Source organism: Mus caroli, chromosome 8, assembly GCF_900094665.2.
Source record: "Mus caroli chromosome 8, CAROLI_EIJ_v1.1, whole genome shotgun sequence".
Classification (NCBI taxonomy): Eukaryota; Metazoa; Chordata; class Mammalia; order Rodentia; family Muridae; genus Mus; species Mus caroli.
The window spans coordinates 37,417,304-37,432,945 of record NC_034577.1 but is presented as its reverse complement, the minus strand read 5'-3'; the positions used below and the strand labels follow the sequence as shown (position 1 = coordinate 37,432,945).

At 38.1% G+C, this 15,642-nt stretch overlaps 1 protein-coding gene and 1 pseudogene across 2 annotated transcripts; both read left to right on the top strand.

Moving 5' to 3' along the window:
- The first annotated feature begins 341 nt into the window (after positions 1-341).
- On the top strand, positions 342-8,989 carry LOC110300270 (annotated as a pseudogene).
- Positions 2,320-15,560, top strand: LOC110300269 (disintegrin and metalloproteinase domain-containing protein 26A-like). Of its 2 annotated transcripts, XM_021170372.2 has the most exons (3): positions 2,320-2,377; positions 8,928-9,016; positions 13,143-15,560. In XM_021170372.2, the coding sequence occupies exon 3, from the start codon at positions 13,264-13,266 to the stop codon at positions 15,406-15,408; it is 2,145 nt and encodes a 714-aa protein (XP_021026031.1). In that variant the 5' UTR covers positions 2,320-2,377; positions 8,928-9,016; positions 13,143-13,263; the 3' UTR covers positions 15,409-15,560. The 2 variants fall into 2 exon arrangements, with proteins under 2 accessions (XP_021026031.1, XP_021026032.1); XM_021170373.2 differs by lacking the exon at positions 8,928-9,016 and having other exon boundaries at positions 2,339-2,377; positions 13,143-15,476.
- Positions 15,561-15,642: the final 82 nt, after the last annotated feature.

Below are 15,642 nucleotides of genomic sequence, written 5' to 3'. Positions count from 1 at the left end.
TATTAAAAACTGAGAGTATATTTGAAATATATTTGCACAGGAAAAGGTATACCTTACTATAATTAAACAGAAAATCTGTGAACATTGCTGGTATACTTTGAAACTGTCACTAACTGATTTTTAGCCCAATATCTCCTGTTTTATCTTCTAGCCTAACTTTATCATGAATTGCCTATAACCATGTTTGCCCTTGATTTCATTTTCTTTTAGTCCTGCTGCTCTGACTTCTCTATTCTATTAGAAGACACATCAGTAAAAGCCAATGTTGCATTCAATGAGACAAAGTAAGGACAAGGAGAGCGATGCTTTCTGGAGTCTGTGGGTGAGACCATGATGCATAAAATGGTGATGCTTCTTCATCTCTCCTGTTGATATTGCTCTTCCCCTCTGCATGGTCACCAACTGGACATGCTGAATACAGTAGCCCTCCAGAAGCAGTGTTACCCTTGATGGTCACTGGTACTAGAAAACATACTTCCCCAGGCTGGCTGTCCTATACCCTGCAATTTGGAGGAGAAAGACACATTATCACCATGAAACCCAAGAAAAACTTGATGTCCAGAAACTTCATACTATTAACTTACACTCAGCAAGGTGATCTCCTTGAAGAACAGCCTTTTGTGCAGAATGACTGCTACTACCATGGCTATGGGGATGAAGACCCAGAATCCTCAGTCATTGTTACAAGTTTTGGGAGTTTGCAAGACACACTATAGATAAATGGCACAACTTATGAAATCATGACCAAGAGGTAAACTTCAACATTTGAACATTTGGCTTACAAAATGGACAGTGGGGTGTCAGAATCATTTTGCATGAGATGTGGCTTAACAGAAGAGGAAATACCATGACAGACAAATGAAGCATCAAAAAGGCAATGACTCCACACTTTTACAAAACCCATATAAGAATTGGTGGATCCACTGTAGAATGATTGAATATTTTGTGGTAATAGACAACAAACACTATGTTCATAGAAATAGCAATGCCACAGCTTGTACTCAAGATATGTTGCAAATAGTCAATGGAATAAATGGTTATTACCTTCAAATAGATACTGAAGTGGTTTTAACCACTCTTGAAGTGTGGAATGAAAATAACCATGTCAATGTAGAACAAAAATATATGCAATGTCCTAAATGATTTCTTCAGTTGGAAGCAAAATAGCATAGGCAATCGCATTAGACATGATATCATACACCTTTTTGTCAGACCCAGATATGATATGTATTTAGCATTAGCTTTTGTAGGTACAGTTTGTACACAAAATAGTTGTGGAGTTAATAGTTTCATCTCTGATTCAATGTCAGACATGGCATTCACTATAGCACATGAGATGGGTCATAACCTGGGCATGCTGAATGACGTAAGTGCATGGACTTGTAGGTGAAAAAGCTGCATAATGGCCCCATATAAATCAAATTCTCCAAAATTCAGCAACTGTAGTTATGAAGAAATCTTTTCAGTTGTTACCAAAATAAGTTGTTTATATGATATTCCAGATGCACTAAGAACAACAAACCTGATGCCGACCATATGTGGGGATAACTTGGTTGAAGAAGGAGAGCAGTGTGATTGTGGGAACTCTGAATCCTGTTTACAAGATCCATGCTGTAGCAGCAACTGTGTTCTCAAACCTGGTGCTCAATGTGCTTTTGGACTTTGTTGCCAAGATTGCCCGTTCCTTCAAACAGGCACTGTGTGTAGACAAGAGAAAAATGAGTGTGACCTTCCAGAGTGGTGCAATGGAACTTCAGCTGAGTGTCCAGGAGATGTGTACATAGTGAATGGAAGCCCTTGCTCAGGTGGAGGTTATTGCTATAAAATGACATGTCATGAATGTGAGACACTGTGTAAGAGGATTTTTGGCAAGGAACCCAGGAGTGCAAATGAAGTTTGCTATATGGAAATTAACAAACTGGGTGACCATTTCGGTAACTGTGGTAAAAGTAGCTCTAACAACATAGGATGCAATATGGCTGATGTACTCTGTGGAAAAAATTCAGTGTGGTAATGTGGAAGAGATTCCACTTAGGAGAAACGATGAAACACTGCATTGAACTGACTTCAATAATTTCACCTGCTGGACTATGGACTATCATTTTGGTAGTACTATAGAGGACAGCGGAGCAGTGGACGATGGCACAGCTTGTGGACCAGAACATATATGCATTGAAAGAAAGTGTGTCAGTAAGTCTATTTTGTTTAGTAACTGTTCAGAAAGTCTATGCAATATGCAAGGTGTCTGCAAATAAACACCACTGCCATTGTGATGTCATATGGGAACCACCAGACTGTTGACTACCTGGCTTAGGAGGTAGTATAGACAGTGGACCATCTTCTGGGACATTACCTAGCAAGAGGAAATCTGATAAAGGTAAAATCCTGGTGGGGCTTATTATTCCTTTTATTATTGGAATGTTCTTTTTAATTTTGCTAATTTTGGTGATAGCATCACCCCAAAAAGGAACAGCAGTAAGAGAACCAGAACCTAATGCTCACATTTCACCTAAAACATCAAGTGTGGAACGTAATAAAAGTAAAAGGAAATCCAAAAGGGAATCAAGAAAAGAGGAACCAAAAGAGGAACAAAAGAGGGAACCAAAAAGGGAACCAAAAAGGGAATCAAAAGGGGATCAAAAAGGGAATCAAAAAAGAAAAAAGAATAAAACATTATTCCTTCTGAAACTTCATCTATTACTGCAAAGACTTCTCACTGTAAGAATATCACTATGGGTGTATCTGGAATCACAGGCCAGAAGTGCTAGAGACCAGTTACCCTTGTTTGAATATCAAAAGCATTTACCACCAAATAAAAGGAAGTCAGATGCATTCCCACCTTTCTTTATTGTAAGCAATCTGTTACCTTATTTTTCAACAGAATTTGTGTCTGCATCCTATAGCATAGGCCCAAACCATGGCCCTTTGAATGTGTTTCTTTCCATTTGGTTTGTCACAGCATTAAACCCCTCTCCCTTTCTATTGTTTTGTACACACACACTCAGAGGTAGTCTCCAAATCCCATTTCCTGGTGGCAACTCCTGTCTACTAAAATCTGCTCCTAGGAGAGCTAGATTGAAATTGGAAACCAGAGAGAATAATTTAGGTCCATCTCATGGTTGCTGTAGTTTCAGCTCTCTCCTTCATGGTATAAGTAGATTTCATCCTGCAAGGGATCTTCACACAGAGTTCAAAATTCCCCCAACAAACCTCTCCGGTTAAGTGTACTGTTGCTGTAATGAAACACTATAACCAAACAACCTGATGAGCAAAGGGCATATTTCTTACACTTCCTTATCACTGTCTATCATCAAAGGAAGTCATGGCAGGAACTTAAACAGGGTAGGACCCACTGCCATTTTGGATCAACACCCTAATATCAGCAACAATGGGCTGGGCCCTCCATCAGTTATTAAATAAAAGAAAATGTTCTACAGGTACTTCTACATGTTCTACATCCTGATATTATGTGGCATTTTCTCAGCCAACGGGCATAAATCAAGCCAACATAACACTATTGTCAACTCTAGAAATTTATCACAACTAGGAAACATCACACCCAAAATTCTGATTGCTATTATCTAAGCCCTCCACTGATGCCAGAAATTTCAGCATCCAACTCGGCTCTTGAAGATTAGCTTCCCACAGCCAATGGGACATTCTTCAATACTCTGCACAACAATACATGCCTTCTTCCCTTTAATCCCTAGTTCCAGTACAGAAAGCTACATATTCTGGTTAGCACCCTTGGTCATCTCAGGGGTGAGGCTTTCTCATTATAGAGTAAGGGGACACTTTGTCCTATGCTGAACCTTGAGTTTCATCATTTCCCTTTACCAATCTAGGAAGGTAATTAAAGTGTGGATATTATTTCCTGAAAATATATAACAGAAAATGATAGGTCCTGACACCTAATCATTAATCAACTTTGTCTATAAAATGAGATCATGCAGATGTTTACAAATATATGATGGATAAAATAAATATAAGCAAATCCTGTTTTCTTTGAAAATAAAATTGATATTCCCTATTTAATGTTAAAAGATAATTTAAAGTCAGACAGCCTGTCCTCAAAATAGTGACAGGGCCTCAGCATAATCTGCCAACCCAGCTTACTTGTAGCTAAGTTCTAGCATACCCCCAATACCCACCCCATCCCCACAGGTTCCTTCTGTTTTGCTTCCACTACACCATTCCATACCAGGTGTCTGGTCTGCTGAACACCTTAAATGGCCTCATCAATATGATTCTCAAAATGTTTAATTTAACCCTGGTCCCAAACCAAGGCTTTGAAAGGATAAAAGGAACTTTAATTCTGGTACTGGGTCCAGGTCCTCAAGGGATTCAAGTTTTCACTCTCTAGAAACTCTACTTTTCCCCTGAAAGGCGGTAGTTATCAGTCCCAAAGCCATTGTGTGCACTCTGTATGACACACTAGAGAACGCTTGTGTTCGTTCCCTTTGCACAACATTGCTTGATCAACTTCCTGCTGACTCTGTCCCATTTGACATAGGTTTCTGCTGATTTTGTCCATGTTTCTAAATGTAAGCAGTGCACAAGACAGTGCTCCTTAACAAATTTCTGGTATGAGCCATCAGCTTATAAAGGCTTTCTGTCCTATTTATTTTCACATCCTTGGTTCTCCCCTCATTGAAACCTCACAGTTCAGAACTCCCCCCTCCAGCAGATTCAAGGATCTGTAGCTTTTATAAAATAAACCTAACTGGGGGACACAAAGCAAATAACTACAAATTCATAGCTAGCAAATCACTCATTCTATCATATCTGAGGGTAAGGGTTTGTTCTGACCAACCAGAATTCTACTGACTTTTTACTAGCAAAAGGTCCTTCACAGCCTTACATTCTGGTTTCTTTAGCTTCAAGGGAGATCACCTTGTGTAGGTCAAGTTGTCCTGAAGGCTCAATAACCTTTTGGATTCCCTCAGTTTCTGTTGTTTGTTGTCAGGATTGTGCTTCTCTCCTGTATTACCTAACGGCTTATCATCGGACGAAGGGATGCCCATGTTCTTTTTCTTGTTATGGTCTTGCCCACAAAATATTTTAAAACCCATCTAAGGAATAAAGATTGTTGTGTGAGAATTCACAAGAGGCTATAAATCCTTCATCTGTCTTCACCTGGCTCTTATGCATCTCGCAACAGAAGCCAATCCTGACAATGCTACACAAAATAATTATTTTCCTCACACCAGAACTCAAAATGCTATAATTACTAAAACTAAGTCAAAGCACTCATGGATAGTGACCCAGCATGTAAGAGTTTTAATGACAGTTTCATTACCTTGCCCTCAGATGTCTTTTATTTATTCTTCTACTTAAGGGAGAGGTTCTTAGCACCTTATATGGTAATGCATTATATCTTTTAACTTCTTTTTCCAAATAACAGTACAGTGAAGATAATGAGGCCAGAAAAGAGAGAGCGCTCATTCAGTAAAATGAATGTTTCACAAGCATACAGACATGACAATGATCCCCAGAACCAAGGTGAAAAGTCTGGTTTGTGGCCTGTGCCTTCAAGGCCAGCAATGAGGAGGCAGACAGATGTGGACTGCTAAGGCTTGCTAAACAGTTATTATTTCCCCTATCAGTGACCAGCTCTGCATCAAAAAGCAATTCATGGCCTCTGCAAAAAGAAACATGAAAACATGATTATATCTACACAAGTACTACAAATAAATAAGATATTGAACTGTGAGAAGTAACTACCTAAGCAGGGTGTGTAGTTTTCAAGGACTTACTAGCCAGGAAGAACCATGCGCTCCACACACAAATTAATGTGCCCACAAGCTTCACATCTGCTCTAGTGTACACACTCAGATAGTCATCATAATAACAAGGAATAAAATGTAAAATACACATGTGAATGATACCCACAGAGAAATTTGTGCCACCCATGGCAATAACAAGCGCAGACAGAAAGGAGCATATAAATGTACTTAATAACCAGGGAAGCATTTTGGGGGGGTTAGAATTTGAATCACATCACACACACACACACACACACACACACACACACACACACACACGCATACATACATAAATGTACATATATGTGTATATATACTTACATATACTTAATTTTCAGCTAAGGACGTTTTCAATTACACTTGATGAACAGTCAACAATTCAGACATTCAGAAACAATGTGGAAAAGAGTACATGTTACTAAAAGCTGTGAGTGGTATAGTATGAGAACTATATCTGTACAGGAACAAGTATATTTTACAACACTTTAATTTTAATCATTCTCTACTTTTTTCTTCTCTAACCTGACTTGACCTTGATTTACCTATAGCTACATCTGACCTTATCTACCTAGCTTTTGTTTTAGTTTTACTTTTTGTTTGTCCTGCTGCTCTTACGAATCATTAAAGACTAATGCTGACTGCAACCATACTGAGGACTAAGAGAGCAAGGACTTCACAAGCTCCTCCTTGGCTCTTTAAGAGGATATAATGACTGGGGCTAAGGCCCTGGACAATAAAAGTTCCTTAAGTTCTGCCTGTGTGAAGATGTTCTTCCTCTCTGCATGGTCGACAACTATATGTGCTTAATACAGTAGCCTTCCAGAAGTAGTGATGCCCTTGAGGATAACTGTCATTACCAGAAATAATATTTCCTCAGGTTACCCTACACTTTGGGGGACAGAGACACATAATCGCTATGAAGCCCAAGAAATACTTGATATCCAGAAACTTCTCACTACAGTAACCAAGGTAATCTTGAAATCTCCTTTTGTGCAAAATGGCTCCTACTACCATGGACATGTGGATGAAGACCCAGAACCTACCAAAATTTGTTTGGGAAGGTTTTCTAGGCACTAGAGAAAAATGACAGAACTTACAAAATCATGCCCAAGATCTCAACTTCCACATATGAACATCTGCTTTAAAAGATGAATAGTGATGAGTCAGAATCATTTCTCATGAGATGTGGGTTAACAGAAGGAATAGCAAGAGCAGTAAGTGTTCTCTGCCACTGAGCCATCTCCACTGATATTCATACAAGAGTCTTCAATGGCAGTTCTATTCCCTTAGGCTCAAGGATGATCTCTTGTATGTTCTCCTCCCCTTAGGATTTCTGATGAGGAGTCAGCTTCCAGGCATATTGGGACACTTCTGTCATTTCCTTGTTTAGCTTGTTGCTTTCTGCATTCTCTCTAGTTAGTATGGGTGTTAGTATGAAGTTAGTATGTGATAGGAATCATCATGTTTTACTTAAATATATTTCGTGAATTTATACACACACACAGAGAGAGAGAGAGAGAGAGAGAGAGAGAGAGAGAGGGAGAGACAGAGGACCTTCAGGAAGGTATGGAATATATTTTTCCACACCTTCCTGAAGCTCCTGGTGTGTTCCTATATAATATTCTTCTTTAGCTTTTGAGACATAGTATCTTATAGAATCTGATACTCTCGATTTATACTAGCAAGTAACACACAGAAACTTCTTGGCCTCTCTCACTTCAAAGAGCTAGTATTGACAAATGTCATTAAGCTCCTCAACCTCTGTGGGCTCTGTGAATCTAAATTTTGTGTGTTATACTACTGTAAGCACTTCATCCACTGGGCCCTTTTTCTAAACTCAAACTAGTTTGTTTGCTTTAATATTATTATTTTTTCACTTATCAGACAAAAATATGTCTTTATCGTTGCATTCAACAAAATAGTTCCAGATATCCCCCTGGACAAATATCCCCAATTCATATTGTTTCCTTTAAAAAGAGAGAGAAAATAAGCAAATTCTAACAAAACTAAAGTCCTTTATATAACACAGAGACGCCAAAACAAGACAAAACGGTGGAGTCTACATTGTGTTGGCCAGCTATTTGCCCTCTTGGCTATGGTTGATATACCCAGGGTCATTCTACTAAAGAAAACTGATTATTTATGACCCAGAAGTTATTATTTACACATAACTTCTTAATTAGCAGTGGAATATAGTGTCCTTTTGAATAGGAATTGTCCACATAGACTCATGTGTCTGATTCCTTGTTCACTATTAGGAGATATGAACTCTTTGGAGTAGATATGGCCTTGTTAGAGGAAGTATGTCACTGGTGCAGGGGGATGGCTTGAGGTTTCAAATGCTCAAGCTAGGCCCAGTCTCTTTCTTCTTGTTGTCTGCCAAGAATGCCTCTATGGCTTCTGCCAAGATGATAATGGACTAAACCTCTAAATCTGTAAGACAGTCCCAATTAAAAGTTTTCCTTATAAGAGTTGCTGTGGCCATGGTGTCCCTTCACAGCAATAAAACCCTAACACACACATTGTCTTCATTTCCCATTATCCACTCAGGGATTTTGTTTGCTTTGAAAGCATGTAAAATTAGGGTATGGTATCTACAACTCTATAAATTCATGTGTACATCGGTCTAGCTGTGTCTGGACTATGTTGTTTCCTTGGAGTCTTTGCTATATCTGGCTCTTATACTCTTCTTGCCTCTTCCTCTGCATAGATCCCAAGACACTGAGGTCACAAGTATAACACAGGAATACCATTTAGGATTGAGTACTCCAAAGTCTCTGACTCTCTGCATGATGCCCAGTTGTGGGTCTCTCTGTTAGTTGGTATACGAAGCTTCTGTGATGAGAAACCAGTGATTTCAGTGATCTGTGGGCATAGAAAATGGCCAGGAGTCATTTTATTGCTATGCTCATTTAGCAGAATGTTTCTTGTAGGGCTTCCCTCAGATGCATAGTTGACCTAGTATCAGGTTCTTAACCACTTTAGCCATGTCAGGTATGGGTTTGTTCTTATGGAAAGGGCCTTAAAGACAATAAAAATTGGTTGGTTATACCCATAACATTGGGAGTCCTATTGCACTAGTGCCTGTACTGTGCCAGCAGGCTATTATAGCTAACAGGGTTAGTAGTTTGTGGGACTAATGGCTACTTTTCTCCTAAGCAGCATTCAGAGTAACTCCAAGCCCTATGAACACTAATCAATAGGAAAGAAGATTCTAGTTGGACACCAATTCATTTTCCCTGTGTCTTTGTGTAAGTATGTGGTATGTTCAGAAATAGAATCGTACCATAATGTTGTGAAGGATAACCTATTAGCTGTCAATATAAGATTAGGATTGTCTATGGAACCCTTTTAGACAACAATTCAAAAAATATATAGTTTACTTATGCTGCTGACTGTTTAATTCTATAGTATATAATGATAATTTCAGGCATTGGATTCCTTACCTTAGAGTAACTCCATTTAAATTCCATTTATATAAATACAAGTTTAGAAAGCTGCTATAGTTAGATTCTATACAGATTTTCAAAAGGCTTTTAGTATTAGTTATCCCTCCTCATATCACTCCGTAGATATTGTCCTCCCATCAATTCTCCAGTTCAGCCCTCTCTTCTAAATTTCTCTTTATGTCTTTATAACACTGTGCTCCATTTCTGAATCTTGGAAGATTCCCTCCTCCTCTCTGGCACCTAACTAGCTTCCTAAATTATGTGGATAGTCTAAATGAAGCAGACAGGTTGAAGGGCTATCCCCTAGAGAAGAAAAATCATGCCCCGGTTTTGTTTCTGGATTACTACCATCAGGATAATTGTTTCTAGTCCTAACTACATACCTACAAATGTCATAATTACATTTTTCTTAACTGTTGAGCAGTATGACATACAGAAATATTTCATATTTTCATCATCTATTTAAAAGGTGAGGGACATCTATGCTGTTTTAGATTTCTGGCGACAAAGACTAGAACTTCAGTGAACATGGATAAATAGGTACCTCTGTAGAAAGATAAGTACTTTGAATAGATGCTCTGGCATGGTAGAGTTGGATCTTGTGGTCAATCATTCCAGCTTTCTGAGGAACCTTCATACTGATTTAAACAGTGGCTCTATCAGCCTGTGTGCATATAAGTAATGAATGAACATTATTCTTTAACTATATCCTCTCTAGCACCTGCTGTCATTTGTTTTATTGACCTTGCCCATTCTGGCTTGAGTAATACAATATCTCAAAATAGTTGTCATTTGGATGTCCTGTGGTCTTCAGAGCTTTAACCTTTTAAATGTTGTACAACCATTTTATTCTACCTTATGAGAACTCTTTCATTCTATTCCATGATTATAATTAGTTTACTTGTTGTCCTGATGTTCAGTGTTTGTGTTTGGTTTTGGCCTTTTCTGGGTTTGTTTCTTTGTAGTTGTTTGGATATTCTATGTAATGACATTTTATCAGATTTACAATTGGTAAAGAGTTTTACCCAGTTTGATAATGACTTTTTCTTTGAATTATAGTATTTGTTAGTTTTGTCCATTGTGACTGGAATATAATGTAATTTGAAAGCATTTAAAAGTTTTCTGTTGAAAGTGGGGTACATCTGGAAGCTTAGTTCATAAACATATTCTTCCTTGAGACCTCCTCCTCTTTCTCCTTCTCTCCCTCCTTCTCTTCCTCCTGTTCCTCCTTCTACTCTTACTTCTTCATTTTTTGTTATTAATTATCTCCTTATTTGTTTGTTCCTTTTTGTTCTTTTGAGACAGTTTCTATGTTCTGTCCTGTCTGTCATAACCCTCACTGTGTAGACCAGGTTGGCCTGAAACTCAGAGATCTGTCTGCCTCTGCCTCCCCAGTTCCAGAAATAAAGACATGTGCCATAGCTCCCTGATGATCCTTCCTTCTGCCCTATGCCCCTGTTAGGCTTTCCAACTCTTTCTCATTTAGATGTTATAACACTTTGTTTCTAAACAGCACATAATTGACCTTGTGTTTTCACTCTTTCATAATTTTCTATAATGGTATCATTAGGTAGAACAAATGAACTGTATTACTAAATAGAATAAATTCATTGTCTGGAAAATGCAGAGTCTAGAACCTCTACAACATGCTGTACTCATTATCAAACTTCCTCTCATATTGTTAAGGAGTGACAAATGTTAGGATGCTTCTTCAGTGTGATGGTTTCTCAAGTAGTAGAACATTGTTCTCTCTGTTATCTACCGTCTTAGTCAGGGTTTCTATTCCTGCACAAACATCATGACCAAGAAGAAGTTTTTGGAGGATTTATTCAGCTTACATTTCCACATTGCTGCTCATCACCAAAGGAAGTCAGGACTGGGACTCAAACAGGTCAGGAATTAGGAGCTGATGCAGAGGTCATGGAGGGATGTTACTTACTAGTTTGCTTCCCCTGGCTTGCTCAGCCTGCTTTCTTATAGAATCCAGGACCACCAGTTCAGGGAAGGCACCACCCACAATGGGCCCTCCCATCCTTGATCACTAATTGAGAAAAATCCTAACAGCTGGATTTCGGGGAAGGAGGTATTTTTTAACCTGGTCTACACAGTGAGGGTTATGACAGACAGGACAGAACATAGAAACTGTCTCAAAAGAACAAAAAGGAACAAGCAAATAAGGAGATAAATAATAACAAAAATGAAGAAGTAAAAGTAGAAGGAGGAAGAGGAGTAGGAAGAGAAAGAGAAAGAGAAAGAGGAGGAAGTCTCAAGGAAGATTTTTTTATGAACTAAGCTTCCAGATGTACCCCACTTTCAAAAGAAAACTTTAAAATGCTTTCAAATTTCATTTTATTCCAGTCACAATGGATAAAACTAACAAAATTAAAAATAGCACATACTGAGAGCAGTGAGGTAACAGGAACAATTACTTAGTGCTTGGAGGAGTAAAAACTAGTGCAACTAATAAGGAAGTCAGAATAGAGATTCCTCAAATATAGGAAAAGACATTTACTGCAAGATATATCTGTCTGATCCTTGAACATATAACCAAAGGACTCAACACTTCACTGGAGGAATAATTACTCATCCATGTTCAGAGCTTCCCTATTCATAACAGTCATAAATGGCAAAGAGCCCAGAAGGACATCCTTGATGATGAGATAATGAAATGTAGTACATTTACACAATGGACTATTATTCAACTATTAAGAAACATGTAATTTGCTTATAAGTTGATGGAGCTAGAAACAATCATCACAAGGAAGGTAAGACAAACATTGTATATTTCTCTTAGACTTGAATGTTACCATTTTGGACTTCGCTGTCTATGTATCATTTCTCATACACAAAGAGGTTATCTGTCTAGTAAGGAATGAAGAAGTGGAAGATAGTCCCAGAAAAATATATAGAAGAAAATTATAGCAGGATGACTAACAGTCATGGATGATGGGAGGACTGGATAAGGCAGAAATATATGATGAGGGATTGAGGGATAACTGATAGTAAAACCTACAACTTTAGAAGCAGGGGCATAGAGAGAATATATATATATATATATATATATATATATATATATATATGTATATGTGTGTGTGTGTTATTTATATACATATATTTTTAATTCAAGTTGATTATAAAGAGAAAGACTATGCCTCAAATTAAGCTGTCTAAAATTATCTCCAATACCTAGAATGGATTACATGTTTTTGAGCTGTTGGCCAAGGAAATTATCAATCACTATAGGATATTGCTAATGCTATAAGTACAAAGGTACAGGTAAAGCTAAAACACTATTGATGATGATACCACATAGTTATGGAAAAATAACATAGATACTGTATTACTAGATGGTAGTAAACTTGGGACTTCAACATTTAGGCAAGCTTTCATATATATATAAAAATGCCCTATTTGCTTCCAGTATAAAGATGACAATAATCTTACCCATAAGTCATATACCTATTACAAGCTGTAGTGATGGACTGCCTATAAGTTGCTCATGATTTCAATAGTAAAAAAGAAAAAAAAAAAAGGAAGCTCACCAATTTGTTCAGATTGAATTTAAGTCATGCTATGGAACCCATATTTCTAATGTTTATGTTTAGATAAATAAGTCATATGACCTAGGAGGATATCTATAGCTATGAGTTCACATAATGAATATTACAATAAAATGACTACTAATGGCATATTGTCTCCAGTGAGAATGAAACTCATTTCCAAATTCAACCCATAGACCAGTTCATTGCTCAGCATAAGGCCAAAGTGTATACAATCATATCTAAGGAAAAATGGAAGCAGAATGTTGAAATATCTTGGAACAATGATTAATTGATTTTAACCCATTCTATGCAGTTATGCCATCTAACATAACTTGACCATGATTTGCCAATAGCTATGTTTGCCCTTATTTGCCTGTTTCTTTTAGTCCTACCACCCTTATGACTCAACCGTGTCAGAAGACATCAGTGCTGCCTGCAACCACACAAAGTGAGGACTGGGACACCAAGGACTTATCAAGCTCCTCCTTGGCTCTCTAATAGGATATAATGACTGGGGCTAAGGCCCTGGTCCATAAAAGGAACATGTTCTTTAAGTTCTGCCTGTGGAAGATGTTCTTCTTCTCTGCATGGTCATCAATTGGACATGCTAAGTACAATAGCCTTCCAGAAGTAGTGATACCCTTGAGGGTCACTGTCACTAAAGGAAATAATATTTCACCAGGTTGGCTGTCCTATAGCCTGAACATTGGGGGGAAGAGGCACATAATCACTATGAAACCCAAGAAAAACTTGATATCCAGAAACTTCTTATTATTCACTTATAGTGATCAAGGTGATCTCCTTGTAGAACAGCCTTTTGTGCAGAATGACTGCTACTACCATGGCTACGTGGATGAAGACCCAGAATCCATGGTCATTGTCAATACCTGTTTTGGGAGTTTGCAAGGCACACTAGAAATAAATGGCACGATTTATGAAATCATGCCCAAGAGCTCAACATCAACATTTGAACATCTGGCTTACAAAATGGACAATGGGGAGTCAGAACCATCTCCCATGAGATGTGGGTTATCAGAAGAGGAAATAGCACGACAAATGAAGCTTCAAGAAAGCAATGCCTCCACTCTTTTGCAAATCCCCTATGAAAATTGGTGGACCCATCACAGGTTTATTGATTATTTTGTAGTAATAGATCATAATCGATATGTTCATAGAAATAACAATACCACGACTTGTATTCAAGAAATGTTGCAAGTAGTCAATATATTAAATGGTTTTTATCTTCAAATAGAGACTGATGTGGTTTTAACCAAACTTGAAGTGTGGAGTCAAAATAATCTTATCAATGTAGAAGAAGAAATGTCAAAGGTCCTAGGTGCATTCTGTAAATGGAAGATAAAAACGATTGGCAATCGTGTTAGACATGATATCATACACCTTTTTGTCAGACGTGGTTATGGTATATATTTAGGGTTAGCTAATGTAGGTACAGTTTGTTTAACTTATAACTGTGCAGTTAACAGTTTTCTTACTGATTCGTTATCAGATATGGCATTCATCATAGCACATGAGATGGGTCATAACTTGGGCATGATGCATGATGGAAGTGCATGCACATGTGGGTTAAGTAGCTGCATAATGGCCCCATATAAATCGAATTCTCCAAAATTCAGTAACTGTAGTTATCAAGAAATGTTTTCAGTTGTTACCAAAAGAAGTTGCTTGTATGATATTCCAGATGCACTAAAAACAATAAACCTGATGTCAACAATGTGTGGCAACAACTTGGTTGAAGAAGGAGAGGAGTGTGATTGTGGGAACTCTGAATCCTGTTTACAAGATCCTTGCTGTAGCAGCAACTGTGTTCTCAAACCTGGTGCTCAATGTGCTTTTGGACTTTGTTGCAAAAATTGCCAGTTCCTTAAAACAGGCACTGTGTGTAGACAAGAGAAAAATGAGTGTGACCTTCCAGAGTGGTGCAATGGAACTTCAGGTGAGTGTCCAGAAGATGTGTATAAAGCAGACGGAATCCCTTGCAGTGGTAAGGGTTTTTGCTATAAAATGGAATGTCAACAACGTGATAAACAGTGTCGGAAGATTTTTGGCAATGGAAGTCGAAGTGCAGATGAAATTTGCTACATGGAAATGAACAGACAGGGTGACCGCTTTGGGAACTGTGGCAATGATAGCTCTACGTATAGAAGATGCCAACTCGCTGATGTACTCTGTGGGCGAATTCAGTGTAAGAATGTGATACAACTTCCCCAAAGGAGAAACCATGAGACAGTGCATTATACTCACTTCAGTAATGTCACCTGCTGGAGTATGGACTATCATTTTGGGATCACCATTGATGACGTTGGAGCAGTGAGTGATGGCACAGCTTGTGGGCCAGACTATTTATGTGTTGATAGAAAGTGTGTCAGCAAGTCTGTTCTGGTAAGTAACTGTACACCACAGTTATGCCATATGCAAGGAGTCTGCAACAATAAGAACCACTGCCATTGTAATAACACATGGGAACCACCAGACTGTCAACTACGTGGCCATGGAGGTAGTTTAGACAGTGGACCACCTCCAGTGCCTTTATCTCCTTCCAATTGGAGTATGTACTTCCTAGCTTTTATAATTATGTATGTGCTTGGCTTTATTGCTTTGTATGGCATTCGTGAATTAAAGAAAAAATCCTAAAAAGATCGGTGCCAGACTGAGAGTCTGGTGATAAAAATCTCACTAGAAAATAACAGGATCTCTGATCTTCAGACTTGCAAAATCTGAAGAAGATGCCATGCTTAAATCAAAACAAAATAATAATGATAATAAAATGTATCCTACAAAACTTCCTTCAGGTATTTATGTGTAGATATTTTAATCTCTCTCTCTCTCTCTCTCTCTCTCTCTCTCTCTCTCTCTCTCTCTCTCTCT

Coding starts and splice junctions, on each gene's coding strand:
- LOC110300269 (XM_021170372.2), top strand. CDS start 13,264: ATGACTGGGGCTAAGGCCCTGGTCCATAAAAGGAACATGTTCTTTAAG.